Source organism: Saccostrea cucullata, unplaced genomic scaffold (genome assembly GCF_032062105.1).
Source record: "Saccostrea cucullata isolate Sc308-1 unplaced genomic scaffold, CSIRO_AGI_Scuc_v1 ctg43, whole genome shotgun sequence".
NCBI classification, from domain to species: Eukaryota; Metazoa; Mollusca; class Bivalvia; order Ostreida; family Ostreidae; genus Saccostrea; species Saccostrea cuccullata.
The window spans coordinates 677639-695114 of record NW_026934231.1 but is presented as its reverse complement, the minus strand read 5'-3'; the positions used below and the strand labels follow the sequence as shown (position 1 = coordinate 695114).

Sequence of the window (17476 nt, the reverse complement as noted above, 5' to 3'; positions counted from 1 at the left end):
TTAAAATTTTTCATGTAGAGCATGTTCAACTGTATAAACCCCGTATGCGAATGATAAGGGTATATTGCTGCATAAGTAGGAAAACACGGGATTGAAAAATTAAAGACATCAAGTTTATCATAAAATTTGTTGTTAGGTTAACATTAACGTCTCTTTCTAGTAAAATGTCCAAACATGGAACATATGTAGACTCTGTGGAATCTTTCATTTTAAGCTCACTTGAAGATATCGTGTCGACACAATGGATTTTGAGCTTGAATGCTGTTCATTAAATCTATATTTCATTTTTTTTCCACTATTTTTTAAATACGTTTTGATATAAGTCTATTCAAGATTGTCAAATTAAAGTAAACGAAGAATATTCTTGAAATTCTCTTAAAACTGAATTTTTCTTCAATAAAAAAGAATTGAAAATACAAGTATTCCAAATAATTACGCAAATTTAGAATACAGTTCAAATGGCGAGATAAAAATGCTTTTAGTTGATACTTCATTCGAGGTATAGAATAAATCATGATGCTATCGTGTGACAATCGATAAAATCAATACCTTTTACCAGTCGGGACAAAAGGAGAACCTTCGCTGATCTGAAATTCCCAATCTTTATTTACTGTTAATTGAGCATAAATCCAAATCATCAGATTCAAAAACACTAGAGTAAACACAGCGGGCCTAAATGGCTCTTAAATAACAAAAGAACATTATTTGCTTAATGAATATGCTTCTCTTAAACGAACATCAAGTTCTGTTGATATCTAAAAAAATAATACCGTTTATTACGAAGAACAATTGACAAAACATAAAATGAGTCCAATAAACTCCACTAATTCCATAATTAATTTCCGTTTTTCTTAACTATTATTTATTTAAAGTGTGTTTGGTACAATTCTAACATCGTTCCATAAATATTACCACAAGAAATGAAATAAAAATGTAAAAGTTTAGCAAATTGCACAAAAAGACCTTCATAAAAAAACCTTTTGTAACAGGTAGATTCATCTCTTATCAGGGATAATATTCTCATCTTCACTGTCCTTAAAGAATTTGAAGTATAATGCATCAGTACTGGTTAACTAAAAAAAGTCAGGCAAGTTCGTGTATTATCAAATTATGTGGGTGACTTATAGGCCATGTGGAGACCTCTGACTCAATTAAAGTAAAATACTAGAAAATAAGCCCAAAATACCCTCATATATCTTCATCCTGTAATCTGCATTGACTGCAGGTCGCGCAGCGCTATCTCAATAAGGCGCAAACGAGTCGGACATCCAGAACTGCTTCAAACGTATTTAATATGCTCATACATGTCTGTTCAAAAAAGAAAGATTGGTGTTATTGGAAATTAATTGTTAGTTTAAAAAATTAGTGTTACTGAGATTCTAAACTATATACTCGTTTGACTACTAGTATCTAAGGTGTAGGTACATTTGTATTAAAAATAATTTTCCTCGTATTTAACAATTCAAGATCACTTCATTTAGGTTTGAGCTTATTTGAGCTGAAAGCTGAAGTAATTTTACATGAGAGATTATTCGTCTTTTTTGAAGGGAATTTAAGCGTTTCACATTAAGGGTCCTGACGCTCCTTTTTTCAAATTATAATAATTTTAGAAATTTTTTTTTAAAAGTTTGGGGAGGGGGATTAGGGATCATTTTAAAATTTCCTTAATAAGCAATTTTATGTGAAACCAACCTTAATTGAAAGTTTCATTGGTGAGTAACATTACAAATTCATTTAAAATATGTTAATTTAGCGTTGGCGTTACATGCGAAGAAAGAGAAAACAATTATCTACAGGGCGGATGTGACCGGTCATCAGGGGATGCTCACTCCTCCATGTCACCTGATTCCACCTCTGATGTTTAAGAGGTCCATTTTTGCTTTGCTTCTGATTTGTATTTTTAAAGCACTTTTGATCTTTTGAGCTTGAATACTGTACGTCATCTCGATATACTAGTATTCCATTGAAAGATTTATGTGTAGAATCGAATTCGTTCAAATCATATCCCAGGGAAGTTTGTATGTCCATGTAAAGTAATAAGAACCAACCATAAGAAGTTGAGATTACATATTCATATACAACTAATTCCATTTGGTGTACTTTAGTGATTTCGATGTTTTTTCGGACAATATGTGTTCATAATAAAAGTTTTACATGCGAAAAGAGAGGAAACATCTAAACACACCTTATCATGATAAGAAGGTCTACAAAATTCAGGTGCGCTTTGTGGTCCAGGTTTCTTTTCGTGCGTAGGTTATTTATACTTTTTGCATAATTACTATAAAAACACATCTATCTGTATAGGTATATTTTATATAAAATTATACTCAACACTGTCTCCAATTCCTCGAATGATAATTTTGAAAGGAATTTGGTTATAAAAAAAAATTATCTGTATTTGTTTTAAAAACATATGTAATTATTTTTTCTGACCTTTTACGTCTATAGTACATGAAATACACACAGTAGAAATTGTAATTTGTCAAACTTCTCCTAATACTTGTAATTATACATCACCTTTAATGCCCTCAAGCATATTCGTTTCAAATTTGAAGATAAGAAACAGTAAATAGTGACTACTTATTGTAATTTAACACACACTGCATCTATATGAAATCTTTCTTTAATACGAAAAAAAAAATAAGTTTAACGATATATGACAGGCTATGCAATGTTTAAACTTAACGAAATATTTCAGGAGTTCCCTATGAAGAGAAGCAGAGTGTGATTGAATCTTCTATTTGCCTTACACAAATCCCAAACACCTGGTAACTCAAAGTGAAATGGTAAAGAATATAATTATCCCAACAATGGACTTCAATGTCCCATTAATTAAAGGGCGTACATATGCAGGTCTTTGAATACCTCATCTAAATTATTTGCTGGTCACATTGAACAAAAGAGGCAGTTTTTAATTCACGAAGCACGATGCTCTTTTATTTGTCTTTTGACAGGTTGAAAGAATTGCAGACGGGATCAATATCTGTTTTACATTTTGTGGAAGGAGATGTTTATAGAAAACAAATTAGCAGCCCGGACCTGTGGTGGTGACAAAGACGGGTAGTAAACATTCGCCAGCGAGATTTACCGTGATAATCAGAGGTTTTATTCTATTCTGAATAGGGGGAGAATTGAGCAGAATTAGGGACACATCACCTACTTAATGGCAAATAAAGTGTTCCAATTAAGGATAATTAGCTAAATTACACGTCTTATGGACTGATGCTATCATTTTTTCACAATGATGTCGAATGTTAAATGTGCATAAGATTTACGAGAGAAAGTCATAAACTAGATTTTTTGTCTCCTTTGAAAAACGATTATGATTTAATAATAAAAGGAAAATCCAAACAAAACTTATTTTTTATGATTTACAGCATATGATGAAGTGCATAAAATTATTAAAATTTGCATTCACTTAAGATCATTGCAATTTGTATACTGTAGTGTATTCATGAAATATAAAGAGACACCGATTTGTGCAATTAAAAAGGTCATTAAAAGCTTATATGTTTCAAATTATGATTTTAACAATTAAATAGTAAAGTTCATTTCATTTCCTCTATTTTAGACTGGGAAACGAATTGAAAAAAACATCTTCAAACGAAGGTTGTTCTGATTTCAATGAAAATTAATGAGTGGTGTTCGAAATATAACGTTATTTCCGTAAAAACTGTACACAATTTGTTCTGTCAATTCCTTGTAAAATGTTAAGCCAACTCGCTTCTTTAATTTCTTCTTTCAACATTCAATGAAGAAGCATCGCTTTCTTATTCTCGCTTGATAAATGCTTGGACTGCAGCTTGAGTAGAAATTTGAAACGACGACAAATTTGTAAATTACAGGTCTAATTGCAATTAATGGAGATCTGATGGTTTATTCCTCACGACAAGATGGCGGAAATTGATCGCAAGGCACAAATTTGTCATCGTTATAAGCAAGCGGTAATGTCCCCTGGATAATTTGACAATGGCTTCTGAATGCTAGAGAAATGATTGTTGGAGATCGCGGGACTTAACTGATATCCTGATCTCAATCTGCCCTGTCTTTGACACTTAAATTTTAGACCAGGGGCGTTTGTATTGATATATCACATCTGCTTCTTTAATCCTTTTCAAGTCTTTATGGAGACGATTGTATTTTAGTGTTCTGAACTAGATGTTAAAAATATTTTTTTATTCAGATAAATTTAGGAAACTGCTATAATATTATAAGATCACTACATTTCTTTGAAATTTTTCAAATTTTTAAATTGTTTTAAATAACATCTGACTACCTCACCTGTATATATTTCGTAAATTCAATAAATCAAACAGAATAAAAAAGTTATTATTCGTAGAATTAATCTTACCATGCAAGTTAAAGAATATAAATCTTTTTTGATAGTGTGATCAAATTTCATGCCATATGTCGATTGACTTTTATTTTTTCAAACCACATTTATCTTATGTAACTATTTGGAAATTAGACTTAATGCACAGAGAGCGTGCAGGTCGACGAATAAATACGCGTAATTGTGCTTTTAATTTGCAACAACCCTTTGAAACATGATGTAAAGTTCAACAAACGAGGAGCTATATTGAACGCTTAATTTCTTGCGAACAAAAATGGCTAGGTCCTCTTACATATCATTATCTGGAACACTTCAATCCCACATTGTGCCTAATCAGTGGACGGGCATGGGTTGAGAATGACCCTGTCCTATCTACCATTTTAAACATGACAAATATAACATTCTGATAAATGATTTATTGGGATGTCTAATGGGATATAAAAAGAAAGAGAAAAGAAAATATCACCATTTCTTCTGAGTTTATTATTTTTTAAACTAAACTACATGTATTACGGTGAATTATGATGTTAATTGTATTAATTTCATTCTCTGTGTTAAATTGCTGGAACTTTTTTAAATATCGTTATAAATGAGCCAAGATCACGAGAGAATGACATTTGTGGGTTTGAGAATACACGCTATCATCGTACATATTTAATGCAAATGTCTGCCTTCCAGACTTTAATAAATATTTTATAAACACTTTTTTTATATAGACCTAAGTTAAATTTTTAGACTAACTTTCATTTTCTATCTTTTTTAATGTGTATACTACTTACTAGTACTTAAAAATGTTCTAGTTTTTTACGTAGAAACCGCACTTGATTTAACTCGTATCAGTTCTTTTATTTTTAAGCCTATGTGTTTATATTATTAAAGTAAATATATGTGTACACTCGAATAAATGAATATATATTGATGTAAAAAGTTTTTACTGGGCGAAGTTATATATTGTAATTTTAAAAACATAATGAATTGATTGATTGAGTGTATATTGCATAACATCCCTCTCGAAAAAAAAACAAAAAGAACTAGTGCTAATTGTAACGGGGACCGTTACAGATGTTCCCCAAATGCTCCCCAAATCCCTTTTTGTGCCTAATTCCTGTATGACATTTTTAAAAAATATGATCAGTATCGAAGGATTTCATCAAAGAATTATAAAAACTACAATGATTTCAACTATATGTCATTTAACGCATTGTACGCGCACGCACGTGCATGTACATGCAAGATGATCATAGCATGTTGTCTAAACAATTAACATGTCTATATATCGTGAGAATAAATAAAAAAATTCTTAAGAATATATATTTTAATGTTTTTTAAAAACATTGGCCATTTTCCGTATTTCGCGCGGGCACGTGCATGAATGGATGTCTGTGCATTCAATTTTGATAGAACCATTATGTAGGAATCCATTATACCTATTCATATTCTAAATTTTATCCCGTTTCGTTGAAAACTAAGAAAGTTATAGACATTTAAATTTTCAGCCAATCAGATTGCAGCACATGTGCATGCGCATGCTTTTCATGATAATTCTTATATACCATACTGTAGATCTTTATAATGTATAACCATGTTCAAAGTTTCAAAGGATTTTATCGAACAACAAGAAATATATTGAGACTTTAGTTTCAGCCAATCAGAGCGAAGCGCACGTGCATGCGCGTGAGATCTTGCTATTTTGACCATGTCATCTAGTGTATGCTTCTAATATATCTTATAAGTTTCAAAACATTTCATAAAAAAATTAAATAGTTACGTCTATATCAATTATACTGGACATTTCTGGTGTTGCACGTGCGCGCTCTTGCAAGCACACGTGCATGCACATTCTTTCATGATAATTCTTTTATATCAGGCTGTAGATCTCCCTAATGTATGACTATATTCAAAATTTCAAAGTATTTTATCAAAAAACAAGAAAGATATTGAGACTTTAGTTTCAGCCAATCAGAGCGAAGTGCACGTGCATGCGCGTGAGATCTTGCTATTTTGACCATGTCATCTTGTCTATGCTACTAATATATCCTTATATTATGAGTTTCAAAACTTTTCATCGAAAATTAAAAAAGTTACGGCAATATTCATTATATTGGTCATTTCACGCGTTGCACGTGCACGCTCTTGCAAGCACGTCCGCGCAAAATGACCTTCGTTCCGCAAATCTACATAACATGCCTACTGACCCTAAAAAGGTTTCACCTTAGTCGGATGTGTGGTTTACAAGATCACTCGCGGAAAAGATTTTCCCAGGAAGAAGAAAAATAATAATAAGAAGAAGAAACAGAGTAAAAACAATATGTTCCCCAACTTCGTTTGGGGAACATAAAAAGAATATTTAGTTATATCATAGAGATCAAAGTTTGTCTTGATCATGTACATCTTAACTGCTGCTTCATTTTATTTCGAGTAGAAAATAAACTATTACTGTAATTGGTCAATTTTTGTTATAATGTTATCATGTTTTAAAAATATTTTCTATATTGCAATTGGGAAGCATATTTACTCTAACCTATTTTGAAAAATATAAAAATGATTAAATCCATTTTTGTCTGTTATTTCCTTCTGTTGCCGAAGTCACACATGGATTTAAAAAAATAATATGATTTGTATTTACAGATAAATAATTTTTGTAAAAAAAATATTGCTTTCTTTCGTTTTTACCTTTCGTTTTTCACTTTTTGATAAAGTCAATCGGATTTATAAAAGTACCCTGAGACTCATTATATATGCCTTCTGACCATTTCTCCGGGCATTATTAGGTTTTATTTAGTATTTATACAAATGGCGCATTATTTAATTAAAGGTTTCAATATTTGATGTCTATTTAATCAACATATTTGTTATTATTCTTCATATTTTAATTGATTAGGCAAATAAAATTGTACCATAATCTATTTTTTTTATTTTTCATTTTTTTTAAGAAACCAAATTACTGCATGGTAAAAGAGGAACATCAAGAAAATCCATAAGTAGAGAATAATAATTTAAAGGGTAAAAGTGACCATAAAATTAACATTGTGAACTCATATTTATATTATGTTTTGGATAAATTGAGTACATTTTTGATAAATTAAATTGGATAATTTAATAGAAACGATAGTGGTAACATAAAAGTAAAACGTTATGATGAACGTGATGCCTTTTAACTTTTCTATCATCCCACGCATGTAGCAATATAACCTCATCATTTGCAGATGGGATTTTTGTATCCCAGTTTGATGCGCAATAACATGCTCTGCGTACAAACAATTTCTAAAGAGAGGCAGGCTTTTAAAAAACAAGTTAATGAAACAAAGATAACAACAGCTTCGTCATCATTTTGCAAGTTCCATGGACGATACAATCACTTTGTCAGCAAATACACGTAAAATTTATCGTAAAGATAAATGCTGATTGACTTTATGTAATTTTAAAACCACCATTCACATTATACATTGTCAAAGTTTTTTTTCCTGTTTGCCTGATTAAGACAAAAAGCAAACGATGAGTATTACCTCTTAACAGAGGATGCTTACTCCTCCATGGCACCTGATCTCACCTCTACTGTCATTAGAGATTTGTTTTTTCTCTGCTCCCGATTTCTATTATTTGAAAGGACTTTTGAGCCCGACTATTGTACACTATCTTTATATTGCACGACAAAACGGCCATTCTGAAAATTCATCTCACACTTCAATTTCTATAAGTTTTTTTTCTTATTCTTATAATTTGCTCTGACTGAGGTGTTTTTTTATATTTGTTTGTCCTAAGGAAAACATCTGAACATTTTCCCCCAGTAAATGTTTCAACTCTTAAAGAGAAATTTTCTAATTGAATGTAATCTGATCATCCAGCCATCTGTGAGTGCCATTCAAAGCAATTCAAAGGAAAATATATAAGTATTTTATGGCATGTGGTAATTCCTGACTGGAGGCATCATTTTTAACACATTTGGCGCTATCAGTGTCCTCTGTATAAGGGTCACATAACGACCTGTGGATAAAAAATGATTGCATGCTAGACCCTGCTGCTTCCCTTATTCGGTACATATTTATATAAAGCGTGTCACTAAAAACCTATTATTCCTCTTTTTTGACGAATTAATTCTCTCGTTTCCTTTAATTAAAGACATTTTCTTCAATAAATAATCATCTTTTTTGAGAAGTCTTTAAATGCCACATAAAATGAAGAAAAGGTTTTTGTTGCAAAATTAATTCAGAACTAATCTTTGCCATAAATGTTTCTGTCCATTGTAGGGCTATGAAAGCCATGAAACAGGATCAGATGCTGTTATAAGGGCTCAGTTTTCCTACAGAGTACTTGACAGGTATTTAATAGACTATCTGTTTTAAATGCGGTCCCACCTGACTGTATCTTGTTTTGCTTTAATTAACCTAATCGTGTGATAACTGCATTCTCGTCTTTCCTCAGAACTTTTTCTGTATATATCTTTAAAAGAAGCCTAAAGCTGGAAATTCCTTGACAAAGAATGAGAAAATTTGAATATCTTATTTCAAGTTAAGTTGCTTTATAACAAATATTTTGTTTTTCTGATCCTTCAGAATAAGGGTATGACATTTCGGACCAATTAAGATAGCTAAGGATACAAAACAAAAACAAAATATTATTACATCGATCGAAATATATATTTGTGACTTATTTTGAAAAGAAATGGGTTGAATAATACTTTTCTAAAATATAAAGAAATCGTGCAATTTTCTTGATGTTATAACATGCGTGTTTGTGTCCGTTTCCTTATTTATGTGTACAAACTTTAGCAAACAATTTTTCATATTACCACAAAATCACAAATGTTCAAACTTACCGTGAAAAGCATTTTCAGGTTACCTTTTTTAAATATAAACTCAAAGACATTTTTCTGATTTCTTTGGGAAAAAAATCTGTGTTATGATCCTAAAAAAGAAACCGTAAAAGACATAATAAATACCTTGTTTACAAAAAGGTGCTAAAATGATATATAGAGTAAATTTATCTTGACTTATTTCGTGATATAATATTCACCAATTGCCTCCTTTACAGTTCCATGCTGTCATAATATTGTATCTGATTAATTATGGGCTTCAACCTTTGTATAAAAGCTCTACAAATGGGTGTTGCCATCCACAACTGATGTCTGCTATTTTTCGTAAAAAGTGGATAAGGGCAAGTAATATCTAATTAATAAGTAATGCTACACTTACGGTAAAATGTGGCATCTATTGTATATAGATATAATCACGGCATTCAGAGACATGAACCAAGTTAACCAATAAATATAATTAATTATTTATTTTTAATGAAAGAAAAAAAATTGTAATAGTTTAAGGTAATTTTACCATGTCATACGTCTTGAAATTAGGACAATCGTTAAATATACTAGTACTCAAACTATACAGAAAAGATACACAGTATGTTAAATATTTCTTTTGATTTTGTACAAAATTTTCGATTTATGTATATATCTTAAACGTTAGAGATATATTTTTCTATGTACAAGAAAGAAAAAATAAACTTACTAAATTATATAATGTGTTAAGTATTACATATTGTTTGGCACTTTTAATGATATATTTAATTTAAAAAAAACTTGAGATAATAGTGGTGGCAATACGAAAAGGAAGGGTATGATGGCATAAAGGCCGATTTTTATTATCTTTCCGGGTCACAATGCCAAAATTTCATACTACTATCAATAGAAATTTCTGTTAACAGCATTTTAAAAAATCACTTAGCCTAATGTTTAAAATATGAATTGTTTTATTAACTTCTATTTGCATATTTAGCTGTTTATGTTCAATTTGTGCACATTTGTTTTCAATTAAAAATCTTTTCTAACAATAAAAAGTCGGTTTTCTATCAATTAATGAATTGGGCGTTTATACGGTGGCATAAAAGGCTGTATTTGAATTTAATCCTCGATTTAAATCTGCGTGGTATAATTCATACAAAGCAGCAAAAGTCCATGAAAGTTGATAGGGAATTTATCGCCATAAAATAGAAATTTTCTTTATGTTTTATCTGATAATAAATGGAACTGATCTAATCATATTGTAAGATACCAACGTTTCCCATTAGAGAATCGATTTCAATGAGAAAGCACGTTTTGTTTTCCTCGATAAATTTAATGATTAATTATAAGTACTTATGTCATTGCTGTGCTCTAAGCCTTTGGAAAAAAGAATAAATTTATGAGATGGAAAACTGATCGACTTCGATATTTATATCAATTAAATTGGAGCGTAATATGATTTAATTTGTCATCGAATTATGCCTTATTAGGCCATATAATGAAACATTTGTATGGGGTTATTGACAGACGGATTTCGAAGCTACTCGCGTGTAATGAGGCGGGGTAATTAATGACTACTAGCATTCTCCGTAGCTACTGAATATTTGAATAATTTGAACATTATCAGAAAAGGCTATGATGTCGCATTTATTGGTGGTGCATTGTTTAAATATTGAAATATCCATGTGAATCATTTGATTTCTCACGCTGGGTAAAGATCATTGGAGATATGGTAAAATTTTGTTTTTAAAAAACTTCATTTCTAAAATGTTAGCTAAAACATTCCCTTGACATTCAAGTAATTATATCAACATGCATGATATCAGTCTCGGGGGAAAAATTACAGGGCAATTTAAATTAAAAGCGGGAAAATTACCAGTTTGAGATTACTTTTAAAACGACATGCAACCTTTTGTGGGAGTAATTTCATCGCTCTCATACCACCTAGTATGCTTCGAGATTACTTTTAGTATTGCCATAAGAACAAAACATCGCTTTCATGAATAGTAAAGTTTACAAATACAATTTCCATTTTGCTCTGCAAAGGTGACATCATTTAAGAATTCAAAAAGCAAATAATGGTTTTTTGCATGCACTTTTAGATGATTTATTCATAGGCTAGAATTGTCTTCTGAACAAATTAATAAACATACTTTGGTTAAAATTACTAAGGGAGAGACCAGGTATAATCTAAATATACTTTTTTTCGTGATATGATGCTATTGGCATATATTGTCTACATGTTGAATAAGGATAACAGTTATTCATATATTCTTTTTTTCAGACTAAAGTCAAAACTTTACTGTAACAATATCTATTATTCTTTTTATTCTATCTATTTTTAAATGTGTCAACACCGAACTGATTAGGATCAGGAATGCTACAAATCATTTTTTACTGTTCGAAACATTACATTTGTTAATTTGTTTCAAATGGTATTTCTGAAATACAATTGTTCGTCAATTCAACGTAGAGAATTCCACTGAAGTAGATGAAAACAATTTTTCGGTAGCATATTTGTTTAAAACATTATTTTGAGAATGAAATCTATTCAAACGAAAGTATCAAGGAAAATCCAATGATCGTTTAATTTTCAAAATGACAACAATCATAAAACAGCAGAAATATTTTAGTATTAAATGTAACAAATTTTATGGTCATATTTACAGTAGAAAATTGCAAAAAGGCATTAATGGCATGCTCACAACACAAACGCTATATATATTTGTATTTAGACTTCAATATCACTTTCATCTGATGAGGATTCAAACCTAGGTAGGTTTTGTTTGTCTGTTGGTGAATTCTTTTTTGAGTAATCTAACTTTTTGGAGTGTGACTTTGTCATGCCCTCTTCCGCCTTCACTCGTTTAAACTTTGTTCTTCTATTCTGAAACCACACTTTTACCTAAAATAATAAAAATAAAGTGTAACAATAAAAAAATCAAATATATCTTTCATTGCTTACTTTCAATAATAGGAAAGAAGTTAATGAAATCATTTACAAAAAAATCTATATTTGAACTATTTATCTTGCAAAGATATATTAAAGGCACCTTGATACTCTAAACGATGTTAATGTCAGCTTCAGGATTTCTTAAAATCTTTTAAAGTATTAGATTGTGATACATATTTAAAGCTCTCTCTCTCTCTCAAGCTCTCTCTCTGTCTCTCTCTCTCGTGGTTTATGCAAGAGTACATATGTCTAACCGTTCAAATAGTTTTTATTCAAAATTATGAAAATAATACGCAACTCGGAATAATCTTCATTCTAATCTTAGGGTATCAATGTTAATGCCCTTCTCGTGTGAACTGAACCTGGCCCCGAGTGACAGTCATTACGAGGTTAACTTGTCAGTAATGCAAAAAACAAAACTCCCTAATTTGGCAAATCTACTTGACCTTTAGCCTCTTATGGCTTATCTGGGCTAAACTTTTATTGTTTTCGAAACACTAAACGTGAAACACCCCACACAAGATGTCGTAGAATTATATTAATACAATCCATTAGCATTGTCAGTTTACGCCTCATTTCTTCCAATCAAATGCTGAGATGATATATACTGCGGTGCCGTGTACATTGACAGAACCCGTATGATACTGATCAGAAATGACAAGTACTGCATTGTTCAAATGTGCTATGTATTCCAGTCGGTTACACAAGAACAAGCACCCACAATATATTTTTGGGCTTATATCTATATTTCAAAAACTACAATATTCACATCTGATATTGAAAAAGATGTTGATACACTTCCGAAATTTAATTTTTTTTTTTTACCAAAGAATGTTTAAAAACGTATGTCTGGTGGAAGATTTTCCCTTAATTCAGACAATGAAGTCTTCATGAAACCTAGCGATATCAAATATGTTTTTGATTTTAAAAAATCAAGGTAAATAAAAAAGATTTTATTTTTGGAAACATGTATTATATACCAGAGAGTATAATGAGAGTATAGTGTTAGGGTTTTCTTAATTGCAAGTTTATTATGACATTGTTATATTTTTTCAAGTGTTTCAGGAAAATTTAAATTTGCCAATTTAGAGTTTTACGTTTTCATAAAAATGATTGCAAATTTTTTTTTAAGAAATTATAGAATAGAAATGTACCTAAATTTTCCTAGATTTTTTAATGCTTTTTTGCAGAATTTTAGGAGTAATTTTGAAAATCTTTTAGGTTCAACTTCTTATATTTTTTTCTAATATACTAATTGCCAGTACCTTCAGTATTGACAAAAGTACATTGACTTATTTTGACATTTTTTCTTGACATTCCTGTGTTAATGTATGAAAAAAAATAATGTTTTCATCATAATCTATTTTAGATTACATGACATATTAAAAATATTAAATACTAGAAGTAAATTAAAAAATAAACATATTTGATTAATAATGATCTTTCAGAAGTATTTATTTTTATTTGTTGCGTTTATATACAAAGGGAGCAAATTAATTTTTGCATTGTTGATTATCAAAATTTGCTATGGTAATAAATGTAAAGTTTTCGTTATTTTCACGAAATTAATCTATATTTTTTATTACCTGAACTTGCGATATATATGTAAAAACCTGAAATGCTAAAATCGACCAAATATATACAATTATGCTTCAAAGGTATATTTCCGTCAACAAGTCTTTGTATTTATTAAAATTATATCCCGTGTATTATAATTATGAGAGTGTGTGAAAATAATAATCTGTTAATTTCAACATAATAAGAACTTAAAATTTCTAATCAGCTGTGTTTTACTTTGTAGATGTTTTCAAATTGCATTTTTTACGATTTATATAGCGAATTACCACCATCACCATTAACATCTTGGCGATAATAAAAGGGAAAATAGTGGTCTGGCAAAATGCGTGAATATCTAAGAAAAACATTCTTATATTATAAGAATTTATCAAATCTTTTCAGAATTCCTAATTTTTTTGCAAACAACGATCAAAGGACAGTACCAAATGTATGCATATATATAATATATTCAGTAAAATACAACCCTTAGTGTTGATGTGATATTAGCAAAATTCTCAAATAGTTTTTCAAGCAGGAAAAAGATTCTGAGAAAATAGCAATAATTCAAAGAAAATTACTACAAACAAGTTATATCCGTTCGATTAGATTAACATGCTCAGTTGGAAAAAATTAGACCAAACGGTTTGAAAATTTTATCTTACTATCACTATCGAATATAAATATAAGTCCATCAAAGAATCTACATTGGATCAATCGCTTTTTAAGGAGTGATTCGTATCGGTTTCTAGCCAAATGAATATTCAAAGACTATCTGCATTTTAGTCATATATTGAGATGTAGGGAATTTTATGGAGCTTATTGTTCTTTCCTTCTCCATTGTTCTCTTAATTTTAAATATAAATAGTAAACTGAGTATGAAATCAAGCAAGGATTATATTTGCAGCGTATAAAATTTTCCCTTTCCTGAATCTTAAAATTACTAAGAACAAAAAATTAAATAGTATTTGTTAAACAATCAAAGATTAAAAGAAATTTTCTGAGATGACTGAAATCAATCCATATGGAGTAGAGTTTTAAAATATATCAAATAATTTGACTTTCTAAACAAACCTTAATCTTGGAAGCTCTTGTAAACTTCAAATCTAAGAAGAATTTTGGGGAAAAAAGAGAGAGAAAATTGATTTAATTCAGGGTCAAGAGAGAGAGAGAGAAAAATTTAAATGTACGAAATGTTTAAAAATAACTTAAGGATTTCAATGCCTAATGGGACCAAATTCTCTACCCTTAAATGTCCGTCAAGTACACAATACTCTGATATTATATTAAAGCATTTTATAGTGGAAAAGGATTAAAGTTTATTAATTAAGCAGTAGTTAATTAACAAAGATTGCATTGAAGTCTATGGGGAAAAGCGTTTTTTCTAAATAAAAATTCAAATAATTTGAATATCCTTTTGCATTGAAATATTAAAAATCACCATTTTTTTTAATTGTTTTTTTTATTAATTAAAAAAGGGGAGATAACTCTTAACAAAATTCAAGGTCATGAATTAGGACACATCCCACCAAACATACTTATAGTAATAAATGGGAAACATTTTAATGCCTACATAAATGTTTAAAAATTTCTTCCTATTACTCAATTCCATAATTGTTTTTAGAAAAATAGAGAAAATTAAGATAAGCCTACATATTTATTTTGGTTTCATTATTTCTCTTACTTTAGTAATCTTACCTGAAAATACTATATGGTGAGATTTTTCTATGCAAAAAGGAAAATATTCAATATTGTTATATAGAGGTGGGCGTCATTTTATTGGTAAGGGTAATTTTTTTAATTCTTAAGGTCAAGGATAATGACATCAACCTGACCTTGCCCCCAATATGATTCGAATATAATTTTATTAATACTATCATTCTGTGATATTTTTGTTTGAATCTGTGATTTAATTTTTTAAATACAACAGGATGTCTCTTCAGTCATTAAAATCTTAATTTACCTGTGTTTCACTAAGTCTCAGGTTACGAGCCAGATCCTTTCTTTCCTGTCCTACCACATAATGGTTTTTCTCAAAGGCGTGTTCCAGCTGTAGAAGCTGCGTGGGAGAGAAAGCGGTCCGAATCCTCTTAGACTTCCGCAAATTTGGAATCAAAAACGACGGATCTAAATTAAAAAAAATAATATTCTTGAAAATAAAAACTTGAAATAAACATCATTTGAAAAAAAATGTTTATTAGAATATCTTAAAACTCTTTGATGATCAATTCCTTTTATCATTTCTTTATACTTGGATTCAATTTATCATAAGCTAAGATATTGGAAATCTGTTTTGTTTTTTTTCTATAATAAGATAAAGATTTCTTATATTTTCTGTCAATAAATTTGAAAGAAAATCTTTAAAAATGATTTCATTATAATTTTTGGTGTTTACTATTATTGAAAGCCCCTCTTTATATATTTCATTGCGTAATGCAAGAGCATTTATACTCACAATTCGCTCTTATTTTTATTGATCAGTTTATTGAAGAGAAACAGAAAAGTTGTAATCCGGTATTTTAAAGTTGGTATAGTGAAGAAATTTAGGAAATATCTGTGATTTTGAGACCAATTTAACAAGGTTATTATCAAGCAATGAATGACAAAAAATTAACCTTACAATAGTTCTGCATTAATACATGTAAACAAGACAAAGTACCTTTCAATTATGGTTTGTTAAACTATTTCTAAAAATTGAAAATCTCAGATTTGCTTGATTCAAAACCACTTTCCTTTTCATTTCAATCTATTATTCAACATGGAACACTTTAAATAGAAGAGAAATAATAAAATTTAGTTTAAAAAAAAATAGCTGGACGAAAAAAAACATGGTAGAAATAAATGTTCAGTTAATTTTTTTCGTAATCTATTTTTTGAAATAATTATTAAAGGCAAACAGAGAAGCTCTTACCTATACACCGTGTCAGTGCTCCGTGGTGAGTAGGGGGGTATGGCCACGAGGAGACTTGACCCTGAAAGCGATGAGGCATCCAGTGTCTAATGGGAAACTGTCCCAAATGTTCACTCTGTCTTCCCAAAAGTAAATCCCTGTGACGATCAAAAATTAAGTTACCTGAACTATAGTCATTTTCAACTGCTTTTTTATCTGAAAAACACAAATTGTCTACTCTTGCAGGTTTAGAAATTGGAAACAAAATGCTTTCATTGTAGAATTTGTAAGAGTCCTTGTTCCTTTTATTCACAGCTTCATGGGAACCTTTTGTCTGCTTCTCAGTATCAACATTTGTAATTTTTCCATTTTCTTCGGGAAATATGTTTCTTGTCTTTGATGCCAAGAAGTGAATTTATAGAAAACTCGGTAGATTTAGAAGACAACATTCTTTATTCTGAGCAGAGTTACACAGTATATCCAAATTCTCCGTTATATCAGCAAAATGAATGAAATGAAATCACATTATTTTCAACATTTTTAGAACACATATCCTTTGTTAGTTCATAAATATACTCTAATACATCAAAAAGTAACATGAAATCAAAATTATTGGTAGAAAATACCAAGCACAAATTGACGGGTATTAATTATTGCACTTTGTCAAGCCCTCTGCTTTGGGTCACCGGCGAATGACAAAATCCCTTTACCCTATCGCCTCGTGTGGTTTAGATGATTTGACTAAACGGCGGGATATTAATAGTCAAAACATCCCCTCCCTCTGCAGTTAATATGAAAGTTTGGAGAATTTTAAAAGTCGACCATTGTTAAAGTCCCATGATATTAATTGTATACAGACACGCAGGCTTTTGACATTTTCATTTAATTTTAATTGCTTGATAATTTATTGGTAAAATTATGCTTTTAAATACCTGACATTAAAAAGAATACAAATAACCCCAATAC

The 17476-nt window shown here is 30.0% G+C and overlaps 1 protein-coding gene across 1 annotated transcript; it reads right to left on the bottom strand.

The window, feature by feature from the left end:
* Positions 1-11775: 11775 nt before the first annotated feature.
* LOC134240318 (homeobox protein EMX2-like) lies at positions 11776-17224 on the bottom strand. Its single transcript, XM_062722423.1, has 3 exons — positions 16532-17224; positions 15584-15747; positions 11776-12018 (listed from the first exon to the last, which is right to left on the bottom strand). Exons 1-3 carry the CDS (start codon positions 16608-16610, stop codon positions 11845-11847), a joined length of 417 nt encoding a protein of 138 aa, XP_062578407.1. The 5' UTR covers positions 16611-17224; the 3' UTR covers positions 11776-11844.
* Positions 17225-17476: the final 252 nt, after the last annotated feature.

Bases quoted from the DNA above. Each gene is read 5' to 3' on its own strand.
- LOC134240318 (XM_062722423.1), bottom strand. From the start codon at position 16,610: ATGCCTCATCGCTTTCAGGGTCAAGTCTCCTCGTGGCCATACCCCCCT. The intron at 15,748-16,531 runs GTAAGAGCTTCT...TTTTTAATTTAG, and splicing joins AGCACTGACACGGTGTATAG to ATCCGTCGTTTTTGATTCCA. The intron at 12,019-15,583 runs GTAAATTAAGAT...TTATTATTTTAG, and splicing joins TGAGACTTAGTGAAACACAG to GTAAAAGTGTGGTTTCAGAA.